A 27,348-nucleotide genomic window follows, 5' to 3' on the forward strand; every position below is an offset into this window, starting at 1 on the left:
ATAAAGATAAAAATAAACATTTAATATTTTNCGATAAACAATTTACGTAATTTACGGGAATTTATTTATTTAATTTATTTTAATTAAAAAAAATTAAATAAATAAAAAGGTATTTAAAATAAAGCTCGAGTTTTAATCGAAACGAAAACGCTCGTTTAGTGTCTCTGGCGTTCGAGGACTCTTCCAAGTCACGTGACTGCGGAATGCGAAAAATTTTGAGTGGGCGTTCCCTAGCCGTCAATCATCGTCCGTCACGTGCCCGGAGAAGAATGTCAGCCACGCGGCCAGGCGGGCGGAGCCACGGGCGTCAATCACCAACCACGTGACCGTCGGTGGAATTCCAGCAATTCGTTCGGTGGGAGGAGCGTCGCTGCCAATCACCAAACGCCGTCACCATAGTTACCAGGATGATCTTTTTGTCAATATTTCGGGAGTTCGTCGTTTTACCCGCGAATTAATACGCGAGAGATTAATTTAACTCGGACACGTCCGAAATAAAAAAAAAAAAAAAAACGACGGCATCGACTCTAACACACACGAGAGATTGTCCTCTAAGGCGACTTTTGGTTGAGGGGAAAAAAAAAGAAAAGGAAAAAATGAGGTCAGAAATTAGGGTAGGGTGCCACAGAGGCCGTAGAGAAGCGCAACTCGACTCGGATTAAACCACGTAACAATGTTCGACGTCGGCTAGCGTCGACCATGCCCCATAACAGGTAGGCCTTAACTTATTATAGACTTATTATCGATACAATTGACATTTTTTTGTTATCGGTTTCCACTCGGATAACAAATATGGCGACGCGTCCGTTTTTCTCTCGTGTTCTCCGATCGGCTCCCGACAGGGGGATCGGAATTTCGTGCTTTTTGCGGATTAACTGGAGTCTTTGCACGCGCAAACTCCTCTATCTGTTTCCTCCGTTGATTAATATCATCCGTGGCTCTTCCTAATTGCGATTAAACCGCCATTTTACCTAGTTTTTTAGCCGAGGAATGACGTTAATGATCCGATCTCTCTTAAGCTAATCGAATTAACACACACACACACGGCCTGTTGTGTATTGTACACTGTGTTGTGTGAATATAATACGGTGACGTTGTAAATTATGGGAGTGCTTGCGTATTGTTTATTTATTAAGTGTTTTTTTTTCTCCTGTTTTTCTTTTGTGAGGTAATTTCGTGTCTGCATCTGTCAAGTTTTGTATCTGTAAACTTGGAGTTTACTGTTCAACTGAGTCCAAGTTATTGATTCCTGTGTTTGTTGGTGTGGCTTTTATGGAGAAAAATCACTAATATACTTTGCGGTTTCTTTTTAATTAAGTTGTCTGTATTTAGATCCCTGTATTCCTTTTTCCACTCAGCTCCTCCGCTTCCTACCTTAATTTTGGCGGACGGGCTGGCCAGGACCCGAATCAACTTTTAAAAATGGTTTCTGTCCCACCTCGTGTTTGTAAAAATTCATATTTCTCTAGGCATTTTCATTTCGTGTCCTTAGTTTATTTTATCTGATACAATTATCACAGTGTGCCAAGGCAAATAGTTTTGAAATTTCATACTTTGTGTGTGTATTGTTTATAATAGGCTTTGTTTGTTTTATGTGTTTATGGAAATCTTAAAATACCCTGCATACTTTAAATACCCGACGTAGGAATGCGAATGGAATTTTTAAAGAATCGAAAGGCCGAATGTTCGGACTCCTTTTAGATGTGATTCTGTTCGGATGGAAAGTTTCCACAAAAATACGGCCGGGAAAAGGGTCCTTTCGCATCTTTTCTCTACCTTTAGAAATCAATGAATGATAAGAGGAAATGCCAAAGGGGCCCGGACGGTCGAGGGCTCGATGTTTCTAGCATCCTACGTGCCCAGAAGGTAAACATTAGTGATGTGCTGTCTTTGTAGCTTATAATTTTTTAGTTAGTTTTGTTAGCATTAAATGCAATTAAACTTTATATAATTAAGTTAAAAAGAAAATAATTTGTATGAAATAAATAAATTTCCTCTCCAGTTTCTTTTAATGGTTTTATATATTTATTTTTATTTTTCTCATTTTTAAATATTTATATTTCTATAGTAATGATACTTAAACTTTAATGGTAATGTTAATGAGATTCTATATTTGTCTGTTCGGGAATAAAATACAGTACTGATTTATCTGAATTTTGTCTTTAATTTTTAAATAATTTAGGATTTATTTTAAGGTAAAAATGTTTTACTTTTGAAGAAATTAATGGAATTTACTAATTAAAAATGTATGAAAAGTTTTTAATTGGAAACATTACTTATCTTAATTCTCATTCATAACATCTTTTAATAATTTTGTGCTTTCTAGTTTAATTAATTTAGCTTTTTAAATGAAATTATATAAATTTATAAATGATATAATTATTTCTTTAATGATTAAGAATAAAATTTGAAATTTTAATTTGGTTTGTTCTTGTTACTGATTAAATTTAGAATAAAATTATTATTATTATTCAAAATAATTAATTAATGACAAACATCTGTATTAGATTAAACTATGTTGTGACAGGTGTTGTTAGCTATGTCTTAATGGAATTTATTTCGTTGACTCATTGTGTGTTTACTTTTTAATTTCAGTTTTAATGAATTTTCGTCTTAACGTGGATACTAAATTAAATGTTTGTGTGTGTAAAAATGTGTGTGCGACGAGATATCGATTCATCATCCAAAATGGTGCCTTATCTGGAATGTGTGAACGAGAAGTTTTTGCTTGGATTTGTTGTTTTATCATTGTCTCTGTTATAGTGATTGACTGCAGTTTTTCATTCTGAGGAATTTGTTCTCAAATGAAGGGGGTGACAATGTAATATTTTTGAGAGGATTAGAACGACGAACTGCTGTGATTTCTACGTAAAATTGTGTGCATGGTTTATGATGTTTACTCAAGTAAACGTGGGTATTATTTGTAAAACTGCTAATTTAAATCCATTACATTGCTTTATCGTACGTCGCTCGATGCGACGAAATTCACGAGGGCCACCGTAGACACAGGAACCTATGATCAATCAGGATAACGACATCCAGAAGACGAAATTCCTGCCACCGAACTCCGCGGAGCCATGGAATCATAACGGGCAGATGCTCCGTGACATCAAAGAGAGCCTGAGTCATCTTCGTCAAGAGAAATCTAGTGTATTATCTACGTCCTCTGGATCTGGATTACCTAACGTGTGTGCTCAAGCCTCTTATCAATCCGCAACATCTCCCACTTATTTATTATCATCTTCAAAGTGTCACCCAATGCAAATCAAATCTGATTTTGCTAGTGGTGGAACTGTGCAGCAAAACACCGGATTGGGAACCACGAATCCTAATGGAGTTATCTTAGGTGCTTACAGTGGTGGCGTATCCGATTCAAGAGTCGCCGGAGCAGTAAAATCTGCTCATTACAGACAAAAAGCCTTAGCGGAGATTAGAAATAGTTTGGAGCCGTTCGCAAACAAACTAGAATTAAGTAGTTCTAGTAGTAACGCTAGTGATTCGAGTGGATTCAGTCAAACAATCGATAGTGTTAGTTCCTGCCCAAATGGATTAGACAAGGATAAGTTACATAATCCTGAAGATATATTATCTTCCATGGGCTACAAGGTGGGTCATAATTTATTTTTTATATATTGCAATTAATATTGAGAAATTATAATATTTTATTATTATGAGTAAGTTTCACATAGATGTGTTTGTTAATATTTAAACATATATTTATATTTATTACTTAAAAATATAGGTAAAAATATGAGAGCTTAGAACAATAACCATACAAAATTGTATTGTTTAATATTATTTATTCATCATCATGAGATCATAATTATGCCTATAGTTTCTATAACTGATTAAGTGTTGTTGAGAATGCTTTTAACCGTCATGACTATATAATTTTCATAGTATATTGCATTTATTACGGAATTCAAATCCATTATAAAGTTGAAAATGGCAGCTTTGAATATAATCGAGCATCCAGTATAAAACTTAGTAGTTTCGATTGGCTGACACGGACTCACTCGAGTTTTATTGCCGTAGTTAGGATAATTTAATAAGGTATAAAGTCGGTGGCTCGCAAGCTGTTCTGGCAAATAAAACACTATAACAGGATATAATCCAAGAGATATAATGCTCCTAACTTTAATTATGTTTGCTTAGAAATCTGTATAAAATTCAAAATTGTTGTAAACAATCTATTGAACTATTTAAACATTCCTTTAAATTTTTCCAGTAATTTTTGCCTTATTGATGCTTGGTTTAATTAATCAATTAATTAAAAAATAAATGAAAAAAGTGTGTCAAATCCAGGTGCTTGTTAACATGTATTTGCAGAATTTTAATCAGCTGTGAATAATAATCTTGTATTTATTCACATATATATATATATATATACTTTAAATATAAATAATATATTTATATATAGAGGTAATGCAACAGTTTACAACCTTGACCATGATGTATAATTGGTTTAACATTTCAATATATTTTTATTGGGTTTAGTTTCTCTGTTCTGTTTAAAAAAATCAGCTTTTAGAAAAAAATAATATTCAGATCATATAGAATTTCATTATTTTTAGATGAAATGTCACACTTTTGGATTACGTTTTGGTAAAGTTGGAAACAGAGCAACATTGAAATGAGCAAAAAAATATTGTCACAGCCAATAACTAAATTAATAAAATAATTATTACACAGATGCATAATTACAGTTTGTGCATCTGTCTTGCTTCTGTTTTGCTTTTATTTATATGCAAGAGACAGAATAAATTTAAAAATTTGCTATCAATACAGTTAAATTAGCTGTAAAAATGATTACGAAAAATTTATATATACGGGCAATACCAAAATAATAACAATACGTCATCAAGCATTTAAAATTTGCCTAATTTAACAGGATTTAAGATAATAGAAAAGAGCAAAATTATCCTTTAACATGTGTTATCTATTGTATCGGATTTAATAGCATGCATCTTGTTGTATTGAGTGCAAGTTATAAAGTCCAAGTGTGGTTGCTGTTTGAATTGTCATATATTAAAGATACAAGAGTTTTTACTAAAATATTTTATAATGCAATATTTGTTGTTATGGATTGGATACGAAATTGCAATTTCTCTGTTTAAATACAGTAGAGCGTCGATTATCCGAATCAATTGTGGACTGGGGTTGTTCAGAAGATCAATGTTTCGGATAACCGATCATGTATGAAAAAATATATTAATTTATCCCATCTTGGCATTTTTCTCCGTTGCATGTCGCTTCGCGTTGAATTTTCGTCAATGTTAAGCCTAACGAAGACTATTGTATCGTTAAAAATTATTCTTTTATTTTGTACGAACAAAATAAATATACTGAAAAATATAAAAACAATAAAAAATTATACTTCAGAAGTTAATTTAGTATCAAAAACACAAAATATTTGAGTAGCCCAAGACATAGCCAAAGATTGCAGTGCCACAGCACTAGCAAAAATTTAAATTTGCCAACTGGAATTCTTTCAGATGATTGACATTTCGGATAATCGATGCTCTACTGTAATTTAATTAGTTTTGATAATGATATAGAAAATAGATAATGATAATGAAATAGAAAAGGAGTATTGCAAGTCTGAATGCCTACAACCTTGTACAGGTTGTAGGCATTCAGACTTGCAATACCCCTTTTCTATAGGTTTATATGTATGAAATGTAGGATTCTATTATACTGGTTCCAAGTACTATATTTTCATGTCTGCATAAAATTACTAGAACAAGAATAAAATCTTTGAATAACTCACCCTATCATATATTTTATACTTATGTCACCTAGCCACTGCTCTAAGTTCAAGTTTTTGATTGTAATTTGAAATTAGCATATAACTCACCCCTTTTGAATAGTCTGCTCTCCCTTTTCAAATTTTTAATACTAGACCAATACTGAGTATTGATAAGGAAGTACAGGGTGTTCGAAAAGTTACTATGCAGTGAGAAATTTGTAATGATAGTAAAGTTATACATGTAGATACAGCATTGCATACGAGACCTGTAAGTTGTATGTGTTACGTTTTCACTTTATAATATGTGAGTTGTACGTAACCGAACGATTGCCTTAACTAATTGGGCTATAAATTCGCTATTATAAATTATTAGATATTAAGTAATGAGCAAAGGCGATTGTTTGGTTGAGTATCAATGTATTGGGCTTTAGAAAGTTCATTATATATACAGTGAACTGTATAAGGCAAATTTGTATAACGCAACAAAAAAATTGCTACTACAGTAGAGCATCGATTATCCGAAACAATTCAGGACTGGGGTTGTTCGGATAACTGATCATTTATGAAAAAATATATTAAACACAAAACTGTGCTGTATATATTTTGTATCTCCTGTCTTATAAATACATACCGTACATAATGTAATACATTAAAGTAGGCCTACAGTTTAGGTTGGCAGGGAGGAGGAGAGTGCTGCAGCACCACAGCACTAGCAGAAATTTGAATATGCAGACTGGAATGCTTTCGGTTAACCGATGTTTTGGTTGATTGGTATTCGGATAATTGATGCTCTATTGTAGTACTCATACAAAATATGGATTTTGTTCTCTGGAGGTATATGTTTTCTTCTTTAATATCCAGGCCTAGGTTTAAACGTGCATAAAATAATCTGATAAGGTCTTAATAATGCAATTTTCTATAATGTGGAATATATCCCCTGCATTGTATGGAACTCTGCCGTAGATGGTATTACTGCCTGCTCATGGATGTTCTGGTTTTTGAACTACTTTTTGGAAGACTTCTTTGCTGATTGCCTGATCTTCCACGGAATCTGGCCCATTAGGTATACGGACCTCACTATTCCTGATTTTGGGCTTCCTAGAAACATTTCCAGCATTTGTTGCTGGGAAACTGAAATATTGTACATGAAACTTCATTTTTATTAAAACTTTATTTACATACAGGATGTATGGTAATTTTTCAGATACTGTATGTAAATGTAAATATGTTCATTTTCTCATTGCTATTTTGTCATCAAAGTTTTATTTAGAGTAATAATGAAAAAATATATAAGAAATAATAGAAGAGTTACTGAATTTATAAATCTTTAGACCAATTTCTTTTATCAGTGGAAAGATTATTTTGGTTTGATTTATTATTAGTATAGTTACTGTATAACAATAGAACAGATACAGCCATTAGAAATAAGTCAGAAATTAATTTATTTAACTAAAATAAGTTCTAGAAATGTAACTATTCTGATACTTGATTTAGAGTCATAAACTTATCTATGCAATGAAAATTTAAATTAGAAAACAAAGTATTCCCTAAAATTGTTTGACAAACATGCAGATAGTTCGTAAATAAAACATCTAAACATCAGATTATAACTGATATCAATTCTAAATTTTTTTCTTTTTTTAAATGTAAGATGAAACTAATACTTTTTATTATTATATTTTGCAAATGATATAGCAGAAATGAAATTTTGTATTTATTTATTTTATCCTCATTGGAGCAATATCTCTCCATTTTCAAAAATGATAGGACAATTGTCATATTGGCACTTTTTGGTATGTATTGCACCAAAGTGTTCCGTAGCAATAAGCTGCGAAGCATTTAGCATTTTGCAAAATTAATTTCTGAATTGTTAAAGAAAGAAAATTTAAATTATTATTATTTTTTCTGTAATTACAATGCATGTCGATCTGCTTCATTGTATGCTTTCGAGCACATATTGCTGCTCGTTTTCATTGTCGTTTTTGAGAGTTCTGATATTGGTGTTTCCTGATGAACCAGTTTCTTCCTATAAACGGATCTTTAAGCTAATTGTAATGCTAAAAATTTGAAATATTTTATTTTTCAGAGATTCGGTTTCTAAATTTACAAAGTCATGCAATTCTAAACCATTTGTTCATTCATCATTGGAAGTTAATTGAATACTTTGCATATAAATAAGCAGTATTTTTAAAAATACAAAATTAATTCCAATATAAATTTTCAATTAGTTTGCTCATTTCTTTTTGTGAGCAAAGTTATTCTATATTTAAAATTTGATAAAATGTATAACTGCGTTTACGGTGTGTACTTTTGTCGTCCTTTTAAAAATGTTATCACTTGTTATCTATTTTATCAGTTTTAATTAATCTTAATTAAAATTCTTTAAGTTATAATAATAATTAATTTAAATGCAATTAATTAAACATGAAAATAAATTTCCTGAAAAATAGTTATTTTTAAATTAAAATTTTGAGGGTGATTTATGCAGACAGATTAAAGTTTGATAACTACCAGCTGGTGTCTTAGGAGGATTTCTTGCACTTCCAGTCTTGCAACGATAACTTTCTCTTATCTGCATCATGGCATTAATTTGCATTTTTCATTATTCCCATTTAAAGCTGAGGAACTTCACAGGATAGCGCTGTCCTCTGTTTTCTTATCTCTTTTCCAAAATTGCAGATCCGACGATTAGGAAAGATTACGTTCAGTCTCTGTGCTGAGACTAACATAATTATTACGGCATGGATAATAAATAATTATCTTAATATATATTTGCATTTCCAAGGAATGATTGGAATTTGGGAATTTAAATGCCACACCGGTTGTTTGAGATTGACCTTTCTGCAAATTGCACGGTTGCAGAACAGACGCGGACTCTCCAGCTCAATCTGTTTAATTTGTTCTAAATTCTTAAAATATGAATGGTGGCAATAGTTTTTTGTATGGGTCAATAATGAAAGATTTACTAAAAAAAATAATAGTTTCAAAGAAGGAAAATTGCCCTCTCATCATTTGTGGCATTGTTCTCTTATGATAGGTGGTGAATGTGCAAATTTATTCTTGTAAACCAAAAGCTTTTGATTTTATAAAGATCAAGTCATGTTTTAAAATAATTATATCACTGTTAATTGTTATGTATACAGTTGTTTTTAATCACTTAGGTGTTAAATGTTGATTCATTTAACTTGTTTTATTGGGTCAGAAGGAATATTGTTTCAAATGAAAACAATTACAAACATGCCTGTTTATTTCAAAGGTGGGACAAATCCCCCATAAAGGAATTCTAGTAACCAGTCAATTAGCAGATTTATTAAATATCAAATTCTGTAGGTAATAGTGTTAAGTATAAATATTGACGTTACAGCAGCTTTTATGTATTTCTGTTTATCCGAAATTATTCCGACATTTTTAAAACATTTCTTTTCGAACTACAACTAACGAACACAGAAATTTATTAATCAAAATATTTACTTGAAGCTTCAGTTCAAAGTAGAAATGCCAAAATCTGATTCATTGTTGTGAAACATAATTTTGGAATGTGAAAGTGTTATTGCAACATCAGATATTTTTCTGTGGTTTTTAATTAAGGGAGTGTTTCTTCCTTGTTAGTCTGAAACTTTTAAAAAATATATTTATTTTGTCAATAACTGGATTTTTCTAAAAGAAAAAAAATTATTTTCCTAACAAGAACATTTTAAAATGCTTTTTTGGATTATTACAATTGAATGAGGCCATCAAGGATGCCAAGGAGATCAAGTGCACGAGATTGGGTGGAGTCGGTGATGGCTTAATTAGAAATGGGTGGAAAGTTTGGATGGAGTCGTACGTCGACAGTACTTCGTCTTTCGGTCTCACACTCAAATAATATAAGAGTCCGTTTCATTCGACTCAGACTTGTTCGGAAGTCTCTCGAGCCGCGTGCCATTCCCAACCTCTCCGAGACTTATCGGAACTCTCAAAGTTACCTGGAATGGCAATGGGTTCCTTGCGCAAATGTATATTGTTAACTCTAAACAAACTAAAGTATATTGTCTACGAAAAGTAAGATAAACTAAAACTATAATCATTACATTAACAAGCAGATCTAATCAGTAGGAAAAATTGCATCATACTAAAATTTCATATTTAAATATTAATCGTTAAAAACAGAAAATATACCAACATCACTAGATAAAATCACTTAAGATCTTTTATAAAAGAACATAGAACAAAGCCTGTCCAAATTATTATATTTAAGGAATTTTTTTAATTCTATGTCATGGTTTGTAGTGAAATCAGGTTAATGGCATCTATATGAGAATTCTTTTCTTAATCACTTTAAAATGTAACGAGTTAGTTATCAAAAATGTTTCTTATCAACATTTATGTCCGAGATAATTGTTATTATATGAATTCTTGTTCAACTTGTTCCTCCCACCGATAACTTCAATATTATCAATCGGTGTCGGATCGCGATACAAATGGCATTTTTATATTTTTATCTGTGTTTCAAAGGATTAAATTTTGTGGAATTTCATTTTATTTTCTGTTACAGATTCATTTGGTGGTTTCTCGTAATGAGTTCGGTCGAATATTGCCAGTTTCTCTTTCCATTCCCCCGGTCCAGTTTATATTAAACAATGTATTTTGAGTTAAAATTGTGTTTTTAATGTAATTTTGGTTATTTTCATTTATAAAAAAATGCAAAAATTTCAGATAAGTTATCATCAGATTAAATAGTATTTAAAATCAGTAGAAGCTATCTCATCTAAAAAATGTCGGTTTAATTAAAATTTATCGCATTCCTTCTCTCTGCAGTTGTTTTTTCTCCTAAATTTCAAAATGTATTGTGTAGTAATTTCCCAGAAAAATATTTTTGTAAACAAACTACACACTACCAGAGATGAGGGACTTTTTCGAGGAAAATATGCAAATATTTAATTGTATATTTTCCTTTAAAATTTCCTGGCTGTAGTAATTCTCAAATCTTATATACCCTTGTAAGAAGACATGGATTTTTTTTAAAAAGAAATATGTAGTTGCATATTTTATGCAACTACATATTTTTTAAAGAAATTCCCCAATTAAGTATTTATAAAGGAAAGTATATGCCAATTAGACTGAAAGATTGGGGAAATTTTAAGGGAAAAAATTATTCAATTAAATTGCATATTTTCTTTAAAAATTCCTGATCTAAGTCACCACCAGAGATTAGGGAATTTTTTAAAGGAAAATATCTGCATATTTTCCTTCTATTTCCCCCATCCCAGTGTTGTAGATCTTAAAGCAAACCAAATAGGAGTCTGAATTGTAGATAACTTGATTTATGCCCCCCTTTAATTTGTACGGAAGAGGCCTCCCGCATTGCATCAGGAAGGCCTTTTTTCATTGAATTCAATTTGATATTCTAGAGAAATGGGCATAATTGCCCTTTAACCGCATCGTTTCATAAATAGGGAATTATGGAATTGACGTAAAGATGATGCGTATCGAATTTTTATCAGATAAAAAAAAATATTCAGAAATCCGGTTTTAAAAACAATCGATCAGAATTGCGACATTTTTATGAGATTTTACGTCTCGAATAAATCTCAGTCATACGATCATTAACGAGTAATCCGATTCTCTCGAATAAATTTTCCGATACGTTCGCCGTTCTTCATAAATATTAATCTCTGCCGCCGACTAGACCCGCTGCATCGACCTTCTCTATTTATTTCTCCTTTAAGGAACGATTCTCTTCTCCAAGAAATGATTGCGGTATAAAAATGAAAACATCCCGTCCCGTGTTTAGTTTGGAAGTGACGAGGAGATGGAGGAATTCGAGTTAAAAAATTGGGAATTTTTGATTTCGCCGTTAGGTGGCAGGGCGAAATTACTGTTCGCTGGCGTATATTACAGTACGTTTGTTTGGAATTTTGAAGTTTTCGTGGGGCGAAGGGAGGCGGCGACGCAGGAAATGTATACTTCGCCGTTTCGTCTTATTATTTTAATGGGGGGAAAAACCCCGAAGTGTCGGGATATATTTATTTGTCGGGGATAGATACGCGGACGTCTCATTATCGTCGCACCGGAGGGGACCGGGTCGACGTGTTTTCCCTTTTCGTTGGAGGAGATTCCTCTGGGGTTCGGCTCTCTCTCCGTAATTAATTATAAGTGGCGCGACGCCGTTCTCCTTCTCCTCCTCTTTCTCTCTCTAACGATAAAAAACGAAATTTTTGCGGGAGGAGAAAGCGAAATTTGTCGCCCGAAAGCGATCCCGGAGCTAATTAAAACGGCGGAAATTTTAAAAAGGAGTATTTTGTTACTTCCTCCGATCGAACGTGGTGGGGCAGACGATCGCTCTCCTAGAAAGGAGGGGGGAAAGGAAAAAAGAATTCGAAGGAAGGGGGCGCTCTCCCACTCCGGTCGATCGTTTTACGGCGGCAGACCGTACGACGTATAAATTATCCGGAGAGGTCCTTCCGAGGAATCGGACACGCGGCGCCGCGCCGTCAGGGTGCGCTCTCTCCGAGGGAGGAGGAAAATCGGCCGCGGGGAAAAACGGGAAACGAAGTTATTCGCCGGTGGGGGGAAAAAGAGGGAATTTGGCGACGGTCGGGGGAAAAAGCGGAAAAAATCACGAAGTGTCGCCGGAAGACCGGAGAGAAACGGGGGACGTTTCTCGGAAGGAAGAGGTGGGCTTTTCCGCGGGAATAGGGAATGCAGGTCGGATTATCGAAGGGGAAGAACGGACGAGGCTCCCTCGCTGATACTTCCCCCGGGGGAAGGACACTCTGCACTTCCCGTCCGTCGTTCACCTGCCGTTTGTGGGAAACTTGGCAGATGGTCATCGGTCCCTCACTCCCCTCGGGGCTCCGCATTCCCCGCGCCGAGGACGCCAACGAAAGCGGGTCGTCGGCTCTCCCCCTCCCTCCGGTGCCGTTCCGGTCTCTTCGGAACGCAGGTCCCAGGCCGAGTTGATGGTTCGGACCCACGTTCGAACCGGTGCATGGCTCGGCGGCGCTACCTTACTGGTTTCGGAGAGAAGCGCGCGACCCGAATATCGGAACGAGAATTGCCGCCTCCGAAAACCGCGCGGAGCGGCCGCGACCGGTCGTAGTCGAGTTACCGGATCCTGGGCGCGGGGAAAGGCGCCGAGGCCCTCGAACGAGGGGGGCGTTCTCCGGGGCCCCGCGGACACGTGCCCACCCCCCGGGAGGTCGGGAGATAGAGCGGAATCTCCTCCTCCGTCAGATAGGCATCTGGCCTCCGACCTCCCCTCTCGTTAGCCGCGCTATCTGCCGGCGGAGAGAGGCGCTGGCCGTCCTCCGCCCGGTCTCGAACGGCGAGCGCCGTGATAAGGAAGGGGGTGCGGCCGCCGCGTCGGAATTCGCGTTTCTTCCCCCGGCTGTTACTGAGATTCGGCGGCGTCTCCGGCGCGCGCCGAGTCAACCGAATCGTCTCCGCGGCGCGAACTTTTACTTTAAAGATTCCAGCGTGGGAATCTTCCGGGAAGGAGCGAGGCGCGCAGCGTCGGCTGACCGGAGGTGACGTCGGGGGGCCGTTTCCAGAATATCGTCCTCGGGACCGATGGCGAATTTTGCTAGGGAGATAAAACGAGTATCCGGCGAGGGCATTTTTTTCTCAGACGCGGCGCGCCCCCTGCAGACGTTTTCGAATTTCTAATTAGGGCTTTTTTCCTTTTGCGATTTTTTCAGGACTTGGCGTTTCGCTTTCTAAATCTGTCGGTGGACAAGAACGAGGAGGCGTCGGCGGGAAGGGAAGCGGTGCAGAAGGCCAACGGATGCAAGAAGACGACGCTGACGGAGGCGCCCAACGGTCTGACCAGATACGCGGGTGAGTGACGAACGCGTCCCGAGATGCAACGGGGCGGGTCGGGTTATGCGAAATCGGGCCAGAGCGGCGCATCCCGCGTCCGCCGAGACGAGACCGACCGGTTTTCGAGCGAGACGCGCCGACCCGTCCGAGGCCACGGGACGTCGGTCTCCGCCCGTGGCCGTGGGGCGGGACGAGTTAGTTCCGCCGCCGCGTGTGCGACGCGAAGACGCGCGACCCGCGACCCGCGACCCGCTTTCGTTCGTCGCGTTCTATTTTTAAACGGGATTTTTAGCCTCGTCTTGATTCCGACTTCCTTTTTCCTTTCAGCTCTCAGCAAGATCAATTTGAAACACTTGCAAAAGTCGACCGCCGGCGGCACTCAACCCGACAGCGGATGGGAGGGAAGTCAGTCACAGTTCGGTACGGGCAGCGCCACCGACAGTGTGCGCTCGGACAGTCCGGGAGCCTCCGCGGGACTCTCCGACGCTGCGGGGGTCCGGGGACGGGGGGCCGGACCTGGCCGTCCCGGGTGGAAGAGGCGGGGCCCGGCCGCCCTCCCGGCCGACGAGTCTCCTCCGCCTCCCCCTCCACCTCGCGGGGCTGCGGCTCCTCCCCCCGTTCCTCCGGACGGACCCGCTCCTCCCCGGCCTCTACCTCCTCTTCCCTCTGTCTCGCGGGCCGAGGGTCCCGTCCCCTTCGGCGGATCCGCCCACCCGCACCTGGCCCGGAGGTTGCGGCGACTGGGCGTCTGCTCATCTGGCGGCTCCCCGTCAGAGGAGGGGGACCTTCCCCCTCCCTATCCCGCCGTGCCGGGGGGCTCGCCTTCGGCCCGCTCTTCGCCGCCTCCTGCCTCCGGACGTCCTGCTCCCTCCTTTCTTCGGCCGCGGAAGAGGACACCCCCTCCCGCTTACCCGTCCTCCTCGTCCTCTTCCGGTTCTGGCCGGGGGCCGAGGCCTCCTCCCCCCTGCGGGGTGGCGGGCCCGGCCGCGGCAGCAGTGGTGACCACCGTGGGGCCTGTTCCACACTTTTCTTATCTGCAGTCTTGGAGTTCGCGTCAGGCCAAGTCGCAGTCTCCTGTCATCATGCACTCCGTCAAGAGCACACATGTCCAGAAGCCGGTGCTGCAGACTGCTGTTGCCCCCACCTCACCACCGGCTGTCCGGGACGCAGTTTCGGAGTCTTCCCGGGCTGGTCATTCAAATGTATGTCTCTCTGCCAGGGATCGTGTTGGCCTGCCCCCATACTTTAATGTTCGGGATGTCGGCGCCTCCTCCGATCTTCCGTCTTATCCACTCTGCTCCCCGGGTACAGATTCTGCACCACCGCCACCTCCATATTCAATCACTGCAAGGACGCGGTCAGCCACACGGGACTCTGATGATGGACCAAAACAGAGACGGGGTTGGGGTGTGTCGGGATGTGAGATGTTGCAGAGTGCCCGGGTTCCACCCTCTGTGCCGACGACCGAACCTCCCAGTTATGCCTGTGGGGTGGCAGCTCTGGCAGTCCAGAGGGCAACGTCAGGCGCAGGAAGTAACGCACCCGTTGGCTACGTCTCTACACGGGCGACGTCGTCGCGGCCTGACGTTGGAGTGCCTTCTGTGCTCGATTCGTCTCACCTGGTAAATACGGCAGAGAGCATTCGCACATCCCAGTCGACGGCAATTCCTTGTGGGTACGACGGCAGTGTAAATAATAATTGGCTGGAAAATCATTCTTATTTTCTGCCACAACCACCGCCTCCGCTGCCTAGGAAACCCGCTCCTGACCCACCGGATGTTTTCGATTCTGCCAATGGATTTGGATCCAGACCAGAGTCTCCATGCAATGCAAATCGGGCGGATTCCGGAAGAGAGAGGAGGACTCCCCCGCCACCTCCATACAAGAAGACAATGCACCAGTCGCCCATACCACCCAGAAAGGTTTTGTCAAGAGAAATGGAAGAAGAAAGGAGGGAGACCAAAATTAGAAATTTCTCTCCGACTGCCTTTAAATTTTATATGGAACAGCACATCGAAAATCTCTTGAAATCTCATCAGCAGCGGATACACAGGAGGCAGCAGCTAGAGACCGAAATGGCAAAAGTGGGTCTTTCAGAAGAAGCTCAAAATCAGATGCGACTAATGCTCCACCAGAAAGAATCAAATTACATCAGATTAAAAAGAGCAAAAATGAAAAGGTCCATGTTTGTCAAACTGAAGACTGTAGGAATCGGGGCCTTTGGCGAGGTGGCTCTCGTCCGAAAAGTGGACACCAGACAACTCTACGCCATGAAAACTCTCAGGAAGGCGGACGTGTTCAAACGCAATCAAGCAGCCCACGTGAAAGCCGAAAGGGACATACTGGCGGAAGCGGACAATGAGTGGGTGGTTAAACTGTACTATTCATTTCAAGATAAAGATAATTTATATTTCGTTATGGACTACATACCCGGTGGTGATCTCATGTCTTTACTCATAAAATTTGGCATATTTCAAGAATCGCTCGCAAGATTCTACATTACGGAACTGGTCGTGGCCATTGAAAGCGTACACAAGATGGGATTCATTCATCGCGACATCAAGCCCGATAACATACTAATCGACGCGGACGGACACATCAAACTGACTGATTTCGGCCTCTGCACCGGTTTCCGCTGGACTCACAATTCAAAATATTATCAGAGAAATGGTAGGTGACTTTTTGATTCTGTTTATCCAATTATTTATTTTGATTTTGTTAAAGTTTATGTTTTAAATGACAGGAGAACACAACAGACAGGATTCGATGGATCCGGACGAAAACTGGAACAACGAATGCCATTGTAAATCCATGAAACCGCTAGAAAGGAAGAGACACAGCGAACATCAGAGATGTTTGGCTCACTCACTGGTGGGAACGCCAAATTATATTGCGCCGGAAGTGTTATTGAGAACGGGTGAGAAACAATGATGAGGACATGTGTCTTTATATTTCTCTGATGCTAAAACCAGTTTTTATTCTAACAGGTTACACTCAGCAGTGTGATTGGTGGAGCGTCGGCGTTATATTATATGAAATGTTAGTCGGACAGCCACCGTTCTTTGCAAATACTCCAGCAGAAACACAGCTTAAGGTATTTCAAGTTTTGTAATCTGCCGTGTAGGGATTGGAATAGATTTTTAAAAAAATTTTTCCCTGTAATCCATAGGTTATTAATTGGGAAACTACCCTCCACATACCAAAAGCTGCCAACCTTTCAAAGGAAGCAACTGACATCATCCTAAAGCTGTGCTGTGGCCCTGAAAAACGGCTTGGAAAAAACGGAACGGAAGAGATAAAGAGCCATCCCTTTTTTGAGAACGTTGACTTTAATGGTGATCTGCGCAAACAGCCGGCACCTTACAAACCCATCATATCTTCTCCTACTGACACTTCCAACTTCGATCCCATTGATCCAGACAAACTGAGGAGCAGTGACTACAGCGATGACGAAAAGAACAGAAATGAATTAAACAACACAACACATCCAGAACACGCATTTTTTGAATTCACGTTTCGGAGATTCTTTGATGACGGTGGACAGGCCTACCCCGTCAAGATTCCCATGGAGGAGACCTTTGGCTACATGGACAATGGGGATTCTGCCATTTATACGGACAGTACCAACAGCAACTATGGCGAAATTAAGGATTCTTCCTCTTACACAGACGACAAGAAACCTCCCGTGTATGTCTGACCATTGCCGTCCATAATTCCACTCGAGTCTCTCTATTTTTGTAAAACAAAATTAGTTATACAAATACTCAAACTCAAAGCTATATTTTGAGATGATTTTATAGGAGGACCACGGTCGTAAACGACCGGCACGCTTCTATTTTTTCAAAATATGGATTTTGTAAAGCTGCCTACCAATTTTAAATTTGTAGGAAATTTATTTTTATATGCAGAAATCACGTTATTTTTCCATCACGCTCCGGAGAATTGTAGGCGCACGGAGCTTAGAATTCTATTTGTGGCAGCAAAGGATCTCTATATGGAAGCTGAATTATTTTGTAAATAATGTAAAATTTGATTTTTTGGTATTGTATAGAGGAAAAACGTTATTGTAGATTGGACAATTGTAAATAATTTTACAAACTTTTATCACAAAGTGATAACTAGAGAATAGCTTCTGAGAGGGGCATCTTTCTGTACAGGCTCGTTTACCATCGTCGTCCAGCGGAAACGGAGCCGCGGCGTAGCGTAAATAAAAGTTTATTTTGTGCGGCGACTCTCCTTCGAATTGATCCATAAGCAACGACGTCACCACACGTGAAAAAGTTTCCAACACAAATTTATTTAGCATTCTAACACCCATCTGTTTCCGGGTTTTAAAAGCGAACGGGACCGGTTCACGACAGCACGGAAATGACGGTTTTACACGGGCGGGCTCTCTCTCCCTCTGCCATTGTCGGTTCAACTAGATAAATTACGTTCATGCTGTACAGCACAGGATGATGCACACTGATACAGTGAGAACTTTAAACGCTCTGTCGTAAATATATTCAAAAACACTAAATTTGAGGCATAACAAATTTTTAAATTTTAGAAGATTAATATATTAGTTAATAGTCTCTGTTTCTTAAAACAAGTATATGCTAACTAGCATTCGGTAGAGGATCAGAGGTACCGAAACCAAGAAAGGCGAAAACTCGATAGGTGTGGCAAGACTCTTGCAGGGATCTTCTACGTACTTTGTTCTCTCCATCAACCAGTTTAGTCCCCGGTGCCGCTTCTGTTTCAGCAGTTCTTTGCCAACGATGTGTCTGGTGCGGCCATTGTAGTCATTCAACCAGGCTATCTGTTTACGAAATACCAAACAGAGTTGTTAATATTTGTATCGTTTTAGTTACAGTAATATCAAATATATTCTGATTTGTGCACAATGGTATAGGATCTATTTATCATCACATGAATAGATTAATTGTCATTAGGTAAATTTATTATCTTAAAACTATTAAAATTGTAATCAACAAGAAGGATTTTGATTTAATTTTCGCTTTAATATGATACAAAAAAAGAACCGTTACATACCCAATCAGTCGACTACAGAATGAGATAGATTAACCTTTGTATATGATGAGATTTGTAAACAATTAGAACGTTTGGAAGGAATTTGATTCTGTCATATAAAAATAGATAAAATGTTTGATTCCACCATAATCAAATATGCCAAAGAATCCTGGACAAATATAATGTGTATGCAGGTCGTAATAGATTCTATCAAGAACAATTGTTAATTGAACATATGCGAGTTTGAAATTATGTCAGTCTTTCTAAATTACTTTTTCAATCTGAGTGGCGTTTTCGGATTCTCCATCTGTCATGATTGATCTACTTTTTAAACCATTTATCTTGTTTCTTTTATGTTATCTAAGATCTCGGCGCTGTCTTCAGAACAAAAATTTTCAAGCATTTAGTAGGTTCGACATGGAGGAAAGCAATGATGTAACTGCAGGTATGTGTTGCTACACTTGTATTCAAATAAGTTGCATTTCAGAGTAAAGAATAATCCACATAATAACAATTTAGATATTTTTTAATGTAATATCGATGTTACCGAATGCTTTGCATCTGTCGCGATGGACCTACCGATTTCTTTTCTGTAAAATGTGTTTAAAAATTTTTTTAACTATTTTCAGATCCTTCTAATTGGAAATCTATAATAAAAGTCTTTATTGAACATAGATAAAGCAGAAAATTTGGATTATATATTTAATGCTTTATGTGGTGAAGTGTCAGAATTGGAATTCAAGAGCCAAGACAAAGACATGACCAAGCCAGCTGGAGGTGATAATATATAATGTAACAAATGCCTGTATTAAATGAAAGGAAAGAACAAAGAACTTGGTGGAGAAAACTTACAATTGCAATCTAAATTCAAATATAGGGTGGGCCATAATTAGATCCTCTTATTTTATTTAGAAGTAATTGTGTTAAAATTCATATGCATCAAATTATGTATTACAAAATATACCCTGGTGAAGGACTTCAAATATCATGCCCTAAAATATTCTTTAGAATGTTTTTTGTATGTGCACATGTGGAATGAAAGGTGAGAAGTGCCGCGGTTTCCTCCGGAGTTTTGTGAAGAATTGTGTTTGCTCAACAGAGCTGTTGTATTAGGTAGGAGCTTACAGACAGAACTGTGGCTACCATGCAATGTTAAAACGTTTGCAAAAGTCTTCAAGGAAACAGAATTCCATGTGAGTGAGTGCACAGACATTTCAGATGGCCATATTGAAAAAAAGTGAATCCTAAATTCCTTCGCTGGGATGTTTTGTAATATCATGAATTTTGCACTTATGAACGTCAACACGATTACTTTGAATTTTCCGTTACTCCTATTTTATTTTAAACTCCTACAGAAGTTTGAATTTTCTGTTACTACTTAGAGTACCTCGCCGGCTACACAATTTCTCTCTATCTCATAAAGATGATGTTTTGAGTGTTTTGAGTATAGTAAGGACATACATTAAAAGTAGTAGTAGGAGGTTGTCCGTTTTATAAACGGACTTTACCTCTGGGAAAATTAGGTGGTGTGAAATGGAAGTCAGAAGAGAAAGTGATAGGAAGTAGAGAGGGAAAGTAGATAGAATAAGTGTAAAGATGAGTATGGGAGTCCATGGGAGCCTGCATTGCATTTAATACAGTAAGGACAGACACATCGAAAATATGGCTTATTGTACCAATATCTACACATTACAAAATAATAGAAGAGGTTTCTTTGCTCTTCACACAGTCTAGGAAATTCAGATGGCCAATTACAAACATTCTGGAGCACGACATTCCAGAATAAGCAATTTTCTGAACAATGCAAAGAGATTTTTTTCAATTAAAATCCTGTTCACAAATGCTGCAAGGACAGCTACACAATATTTGACCATTAATAGAAACAACATTGTTTATATTGCCAAGTAGAACACTTATTTGTTGATGAACAAATGGTGCCTTTTACAAGAAACCTTTCTACAAAACAGTACTTAAAGAGAAAGTCTTGCTGCAAGATCTCAAAATCTTTGTTGGCAAAATCACAAAACAATCTTATTATATATTGAGGCAAGTCTGCTGAATACCAGTCACTTTGTATTCTGAAAGAGAAAAACACTTGTTGCTGGCACAATCTGCACTAATAAATTTGGTAAACTTTCCTTATTAACAATAAATGAAAAGGAAGAAATAACAAGCAGAAATGGAGAAATTGTAATAACAAAACAGTCAAATAACAGGATTGCAAGCAATGCTTCCAACTATGTTGGTAAAAGAACTGGAAAAAAAGGTCTCAAAGAAATACAACCAGATGTATGGAACATATGCCAAAATACAATAGAAAGAAAATGGTTGGACTCACTAAAATACTGTAATGGAAAAATGTGTGTAATGCAACAAGTCCGATATACATTTATGCCTTACTCCTTAGAGATTATTAGTTATTGTTGTAAATTAAACTTTTGTTCCGTCTTAATCTTCCTCCCCTTTCACGACACTCAAGACCTAATTATTCTCTCATCTGTTAGTTTTACATAAAATTATTTACCCTATTAAATTTTTCTCATATAAAGCATTTACATTACTCAAATGTGAATGGTGTTTGGAATTACCACTGACATTACTTAAGTTTTGTGAGTTTTATTACAGATATCAACCAATAACAAAACTCCATTCTGATATGCAAATCCTGAACAATAGGCAAAAATAACAAGCTCATCTTGGAAATAAGTATGGAGTCTTCTGCTTACCTGCTTAAAATAAGCAAATTAAGTATTGCATATTTAATGCAAAACCACTTAAAGCCACTTTGTGTGCCTTAAATGTCGTCATTGGTTCTCGTTACTGACACTCAAAATGGCCGAACCGTCCGACGTCGTAAAAAGTCACATCGTTCGATGCCAAAGAATGATATTCACAATGTCATGTTGCCAAGACAATGGGGTGTTCACAATCAGTTATAGGTTGATGGCGAGAAGCCATATTTGATTAATACATTAATTAATGTTGTCTAATTACTATTGTATTTTCGATTAGTAAATTTGATCATTCTATGTGTAATCATTTTTCCTTAAAATATTTTGTTAAAAGTTTATTTATCGTCTGTATTCTGACAGGCAAGGACTGTATTTGTTCAAAATATTGATTTGATTTATGTTCTTCTGTTTTTTCGGTTAAAATTGTTTTCAAACTACGTGTAATCAAACTGTCTTCAATTGTACATACTGTAAATATTGCAATTATTATCTGTATCTGATGGCCAGGAGCCATATCTGTATGTTTCATTTGATTCTTAATAAAACAGGCTGGGCGCCCATGAAACTTTCCCTTTTCATCCCCTTTCCTATCTCGCTTTACTCTTTCCCCTTCGCCTCTTCCCTTAACTACCTTTCCTCTACTCTTGTTCACACTCAGGCAATACCAATGAGTAGTCCCGAGTTTTCATCCCCTTTATGAAAATGAAAATGAAAATCAGTTATAGGTAAGATACGTTTTTAGTTTCTGTTGTCGAATACTTCTAACTTGATCTGGAAGCAGGTGTCTGTGGTCGACCACCAAGATGGGATGCTATGTCAAATGTGCAGTAGTATGTCACCTGGTCTGAGATTGGCAGATCATGAGTCTCTGATAGAACAGTAAGAAATCTTATCCATTCTGTGGGTTATTTTTACAGGAAAATTAAGATAAAGCTGAGGCTAACTGAAATTTGTCAACCAAAGAATGGAATTAGATCATCTTCAATGAAAAGTCAAAGATTCACAGTTGTTCATTTGTATGGCAAAGGAAAGACAAGGAGTTTCAAGACAAATACATGAAATGCAAAGTCAAATTTCCTCAGTCCATCTTGACTTGGACATATATCTGGAAAACTGTGTTCTCAATGTCACTGTGAATGCAGAAGTCTACATGGAGATGCTGGAAGGATTCCTCATCTCAAGAATTGAAGACAAACACATCATCTTTCAAGATGACAACACACTGTTCCACAGAGCAATGTCAGTTGCAGAAATCTTCATTTCAAGAAATTTGGATGGGATGGACTGGCTACCGAACAGTCTGGATTTAAATTCAATTGAAAATGTGTAGTGTTTATTGTGAATTATTGCCATCCTTTAAATGAGGACGGGCTAAAGAATGCTATTAATAATGCCTGGAGCAGAAACTGTAAAAAACTTGTGGGATCAATGCCAAAAAGAGTTAAATCTGTAATTACAACCAAAGGAGACCATACTGATTTTATGTTTGTGATTCCTAACTTGTTTGCAAGATAAAAATTTACTTAAGACAAACATAATTCGTTTTGCTTATTGGAATGTAGTTTTGTTACTGGATTTTCATAATAAAGCATACACAAAATTGCAGTAAGGATACAAGAGAATCATTAACATCAGTGGTGATTCTTCTTCCAAGGATATTACAATAAAAAATTCCTAATGAGAACTATCACTGAGAGCGAGTTTGCTGGCCAGATTGGCCATGTTAACATACATAGTAATTGCTATCCATCTGTTGAGTAATTTGAATTTAGGTGACAAATTAATAGAAAAATCAGCAACACTTTATTCATCTTATTCATTATACTTAGTAACATCTATCCATCCTATTCACAAAATATACTTTTCATTTTTCAGACCTTATAAAATTATACAAATGAAAAACATATGAGAATTGAGATGTCAAAATTCATAAATGTATACGTCGACAATAAAAACAAATGCTTTTATGAAGAAAAGACTACGGTGAATAAGATGATACACAAATCAGTAATTATAAAATTTTATATGAAAATAACATTATTTATTAAAAAATCCAAATAAACTTATTACTTGATGTTATTTCTGTCTTTCTAGATTAGTTATTTTCCTCCAAAATTTTCTTTAGCCAGTACATCATTCTTTTTTGTAGAACTTAGACCAGAAACTGTTTATTGTATTTCTATTTTTTGTCTGCTCCAACATATAACTTTCTTGTTCCTTCTCGTTTTTGTTACACATAACAAATTCCACTTCATTCCTGCTCTGTTCTTATCCTTCTCATTCCAAATCATGCCTATGATTTGGACTGATATTAACTATTCTTCCATTCATATTTAAATATTATTTTTAGTAAAATAAGCCAAATAAAAAACAGATTTGCGTTCACTCTTCTGGTGATACAGAGTGTAGGTGCAATGAGTAAATCTGGAAGGGATAAAACAATGTCCAAATGGGAGTGTTGCTGTGCCCGTGCTCATGTATGGTAGCAAAACTTGGGTATAGCAGAAGAATCACTTGTGAGATGAGTTATTTGAGAAGAGTCTCTCCTTGTTAAGCCACATAATGTAAGAAATGAACAATTTCCAGAGGAATATGGGTCAAAAAGAGTATGGTCCAATAGGTGAATAAATCAGCTCTTTGATAGTTTGGCCATGTTGAGAGAATGAAAGAACTGTCAAAGAGAGTATACATGGGAAAGTCTTGGTTGGAACAAACGGATGAATATCTGAATGTAAGATGTTGAATCAGAAAGAATGCAAAGAAGTGTGCTAGAAGAGGCATGAGTGTATCTAGACAGGAAGGTATAGAGAATGTTGCTGAATGAATTTGAAATTTGTAAGATTGCAATCTCCTTTTGCCTGCTGCTCACCTTTTTTGGATTAGTAGTATGAGGCCATTATGTGTAATTATAATATGTGTATGTAATATGTTATATTACATACACATATTATAATTACACATAATGCTTTATTTGGCTATTTGGCTTATTTTATTTGGCTATTTGGCTTTATTACATATTACACAGGATTATGTGTAATATGTAATAAAGCCAAAGTAAACAAAGGACTTGATTTATTTTATAATTTGTAATCTAACACTAGAATATTACAAAGAAAAACAAAAGCAACAACAAACATCCCACCATTTGTATGTTAAGAAGTCTTCAGATAAGATATATATATCTTAAAGCCAGACTGGATGCTACTCAAATGCTTTAGCCCTATGAAGAGGGCTGGAAAGATAGAGTGGGGGTCAAAATGTAGAAGAGGAGGGAATGGGATAACCAGTAGAGTACATAGAAAACTGGTAGTCTAAAGCCTGAAAAAACAAAATAAATGTTAACTACATCTCTGTCTGAATAGCATCCTTAAGACATACCTCAGACAGAGGTAAAACCATGGAAAGAGTTAAGCTGCAGTTTATAATAGGCATTCATTATCATAGGCTGCATAGAATTTATTTCTGCAGCCTATGCAAAAATAAATTCTATTCAGCCTATTATAATGGATGTCAAATAAGATGAAATTTAAATAAATAAATTTGAATTGGTCAAACTTTTATTCTAAATTTCAGCTCTATATTTACATTACCAACAATGATATATTCTAACTGAAATATTTTCAGAACTAATGCTTTTTTGACTTTCTGAAGGTTTGAAAGTTATTTTTTTTTTGTTTTGCAGAATGTTGGATATTTTCTTAAATTTGTAAAACAAGATTCTCAAATACCATCTTGAGGCAAAATAAATCTCCAGAGAATGAGATAAAAGATCTTTTTTGGCTTTCCAAAGTAAAAGAAAAATTTGAGTTAGAATCTATACAATATTTAAGAATTTCATAGACTAAACTACAATGTTTAATTGGTAAAAAAAATAGTTTAGCATTACATTTAATATTTTAATTTACATTTAATAATATTTAGCATTTAAAATTTAATATTTTTAAAACCAATTTCCTTAAAATCTCATCATCATCAGATGGCTTACCTGTTGTTTGTTTAACATATTCACCATAATCAGATTTGGTTCAAAAGGAATAAATGCAATTGGCTCAAATCCATAATATTTGTCTTTATATGGATTATACTGAAATATAAAAGCCAAAAATGAGTATTTTTTAAAATTAGAATTAATTATAATTCAAACTGACCAAAAATTTAAAACTCTGAGATAAAATAACACTTTCTTTTTTCCTGAATTTTCTAATGGTAGCTGTTTATATGTTTATTAAGTAATGTCTCTTCAATCTGAAAAAATTGGCTGTGATGTAGTCTACCGGAAGTTTTTTTTTTCAGATTGAAGAGACGTTACTTAATAAAATAACACACTTTTTAATTTATTGGATATAAAAATTTAGTAAGGCAATTCGTAAATTTTTAAACATGATTATATTTAACAGCACAATTTGAAAACCATTTCCATTTACTCTGATGAAAAATAGACGATTGTAAATTTTGTATTAAATTGAATTGAAAGTTAGTGCTGCTAGGCAGATGGTGAAGAGAGGGATGAATCATTGTTATAGCAGTTTGTAACATAAGATGAAAAGCTTCATTGTATCATTTGAGCTTACTCCAATATTGCCATCTGTTCAAACATCTGCCTACCTCTAATACTATTGTTTGAGAGAATAAAGCCACATTTTGGTAAGGAAACAAAAACCTTAAAATCATCTATGGCAAAAATTGATGTTTTTGAATTAAAATAATTAAATATTGATCATCTAAATTACAACTGTTAAATTCCGAAACATAAGTAGCAGTTTATTGCTTACATATTGTCATAACTTTTAATGATCGGTTTCAAATTCAGAAATACAACTGTTAGAATATTGTACAATATAATTTTATTATATTGTTACAGAGTTAATTTTGAACAAGATTAAGTTCAGATTAAAAATAACAAGAAATATTCTGTCAAGTGTGCAAAAGCCCTTTTAATTTTGAATGAAAATAAATTATGCAAGTTTAAGATTTGCCATTATTAGAAATTACAATAGAATTAATAATTTAATTTTGAGATTTATAAGTTATAATATAGATAAAATAATATACTGTTATAATGTATCAAGTTCTGAGATGCATAAATATTCAAAATCTTTAAAATCCAGCAGGAAAAGTTTCATTTTTGTCTATAATATAGTGATGGACAGCACGCTAATCATTTATTACAAAAACTTTTACGATATAAGCGTTAAATTAAACACGTATAGCAGTTTGTAACATAAGATGAAAAGCTTCATTGTATCATTAAATAATATTCCTTCCAACCATTTCAGCTCTTCCCGGACAAGTTGATCCCCCAACCAATGTAGCTTGTCCCAGACTCTTTTTTGAGGTTAAAACACATAAGGAGGGCTGGCCACTAAGACCATTAGTTAATAAAAGAACACACCCTGCCTTCCATCTCGAAAAAGCCCCAGCCAAGTTATTAAGTGGGCTCCTGCCTCCCTCCCATTTGGTTACATCTTCCTCAGTTGCAGCGAAGACCCACATATCCTCTGTACTGGACCACATTCCACAAAGTGAGTATACATACTACAAATTGGATGTAGTTGCCCTTTATCCCTCAGTGCTGCAGTTCGAGGCGGTTATGCTAGCTAATGCGATGCTAATCAAGAAAGGCTTTACAGCGCAGGAGGTATTAGAATTACGTGAGGCTCTACTTTTCATTTCTGAAAATAATTATTTTCAATTCAGGGGCCAAATATATCTACAGCAACAGGGAGTCCCGATGGGTTCACCACTTTCAGCAGTTTTGGCGGAGTTGATCATAAGAAACATAGAGTTCAAGATGTTTAAATTTCCTATTACAATAAAATATCCGCTTTTATATCTTAGATATGTTGATGACATTCTTGTGGCTTGGCAGGACACCCATAAAAATTTCCTCGCCTTCAAAGACCGTCTCGCGACCACTTATCCCACTATTACTTTCACTTGGGAAAAAGAAAAGGAAAATGAAATTGCGTTCTTGGACTTAAAAATTAATAAATGCCGAAATAGCACTACATACTCCGTGTTCCACAAATTCAGTGGTGTACCTCCTCTAATCCC

The 27,348-nt window shown here is 36.9% G+C and overlaps 2 protein-coding genes across 3 annotated transcripts in view; one reads left to right on the forward strand and one right to left on the reverse strand.

Annotated features, from left to right (window-relative positions):
• The first annotated feature begins 103 nt into the window (after positions 1–103).
• On the forward strand, positions 104–17,781 carry LOC111624901 (serine/threonine-protein kinase LATS1-like). 2 transcript variants are annotated; one of them, XM_023367881.1, is made up of 7 exons: positions 104–713; positions 2,596–3,606; positions 13,429–13,567; positions 13,877–16,219; positions 16,293–16,466; positions 16,537–16,643; positions 16,719–17,781. In XM_023367881.1, exons 2-7 carry the CDS (start codon positions 3,016–3,018, stop codon positions 17,244–17,246), a joined length of 3,882 nt encoding a protein of 1,293 aa, XP_023223649.1. In that variant the 5' UTR covers positions 104–713; positions 2,596–3,015; the 3' UTR covers positions 17,247–17,781. The 2 variants fall into 2 exon arrangements, with proteins under 2 accessions (XP_023223649.1, XP_023223650.1); XM_023367882.1 differs by lacking the exon at positions 104–713 and adding an exon at positions 774–1,866.
• Positions 17,782–17,827: 46 nt separating this feature from the next.
• LOC111624902 (xaa-Pro aminopeptidase 1-like) overlaps positions 17,828–27,348 on the reverse strand; it is a 57,170-nt gene continuing 47,649 nt past the window's right edge. The window contains exon 20 of the mRNA XM_023367883.1: positions 17,828–18,350. Coding sequence (XP_023223651.1) covers positions 18,132–18,350 — 219 coding nt within the window. The 3' untranslated portion in view covers positions 17,828–18,131. The remainder of the gene's footprint in view (positions 18,351–27,348) is intronic.

Source organism: Centruroides sculpturatus, unplaced genomic scaffold, assembly GCF_000671375.1.
Source record: "Centruroides sculpturatus isolate CEXI.00-Female unplaced genomic scaffold, Cexi_2.0 scaffold408, whole genome shotgun sequence".
Classification (NCBI taxonomy): Eukaryota; Metazoa; Arthropoda; class Arachnida; order Scorpiones; family Buthidae; genus Centruroides; species Centruroides sculpturatus.

Bases quoted from the DNA above. Each gene is read 5' to 3' on its own strand.
- LOC111624901 (XM_023367881.1), top strand. From the start codon at position 3,016: ATGATCAATCAGGATAACGACATCCAGAAGACGAAATTCCTGCCACCG. The intron at 16,467-16,536 runs GTGAGAAACAAT...TTATTCTAACAG, and splicing joins GGAAGTGTTATTGAGAACGG to GTTACACTCAGCAGTGTGAT. The intron at 16,644-16,718 runs GTATTTCAAGTT...TGTAATCCATAG, and splicing joins CAGCAGAAACACAGCTTAAG to GTTATTAATTGGGAAACTAC.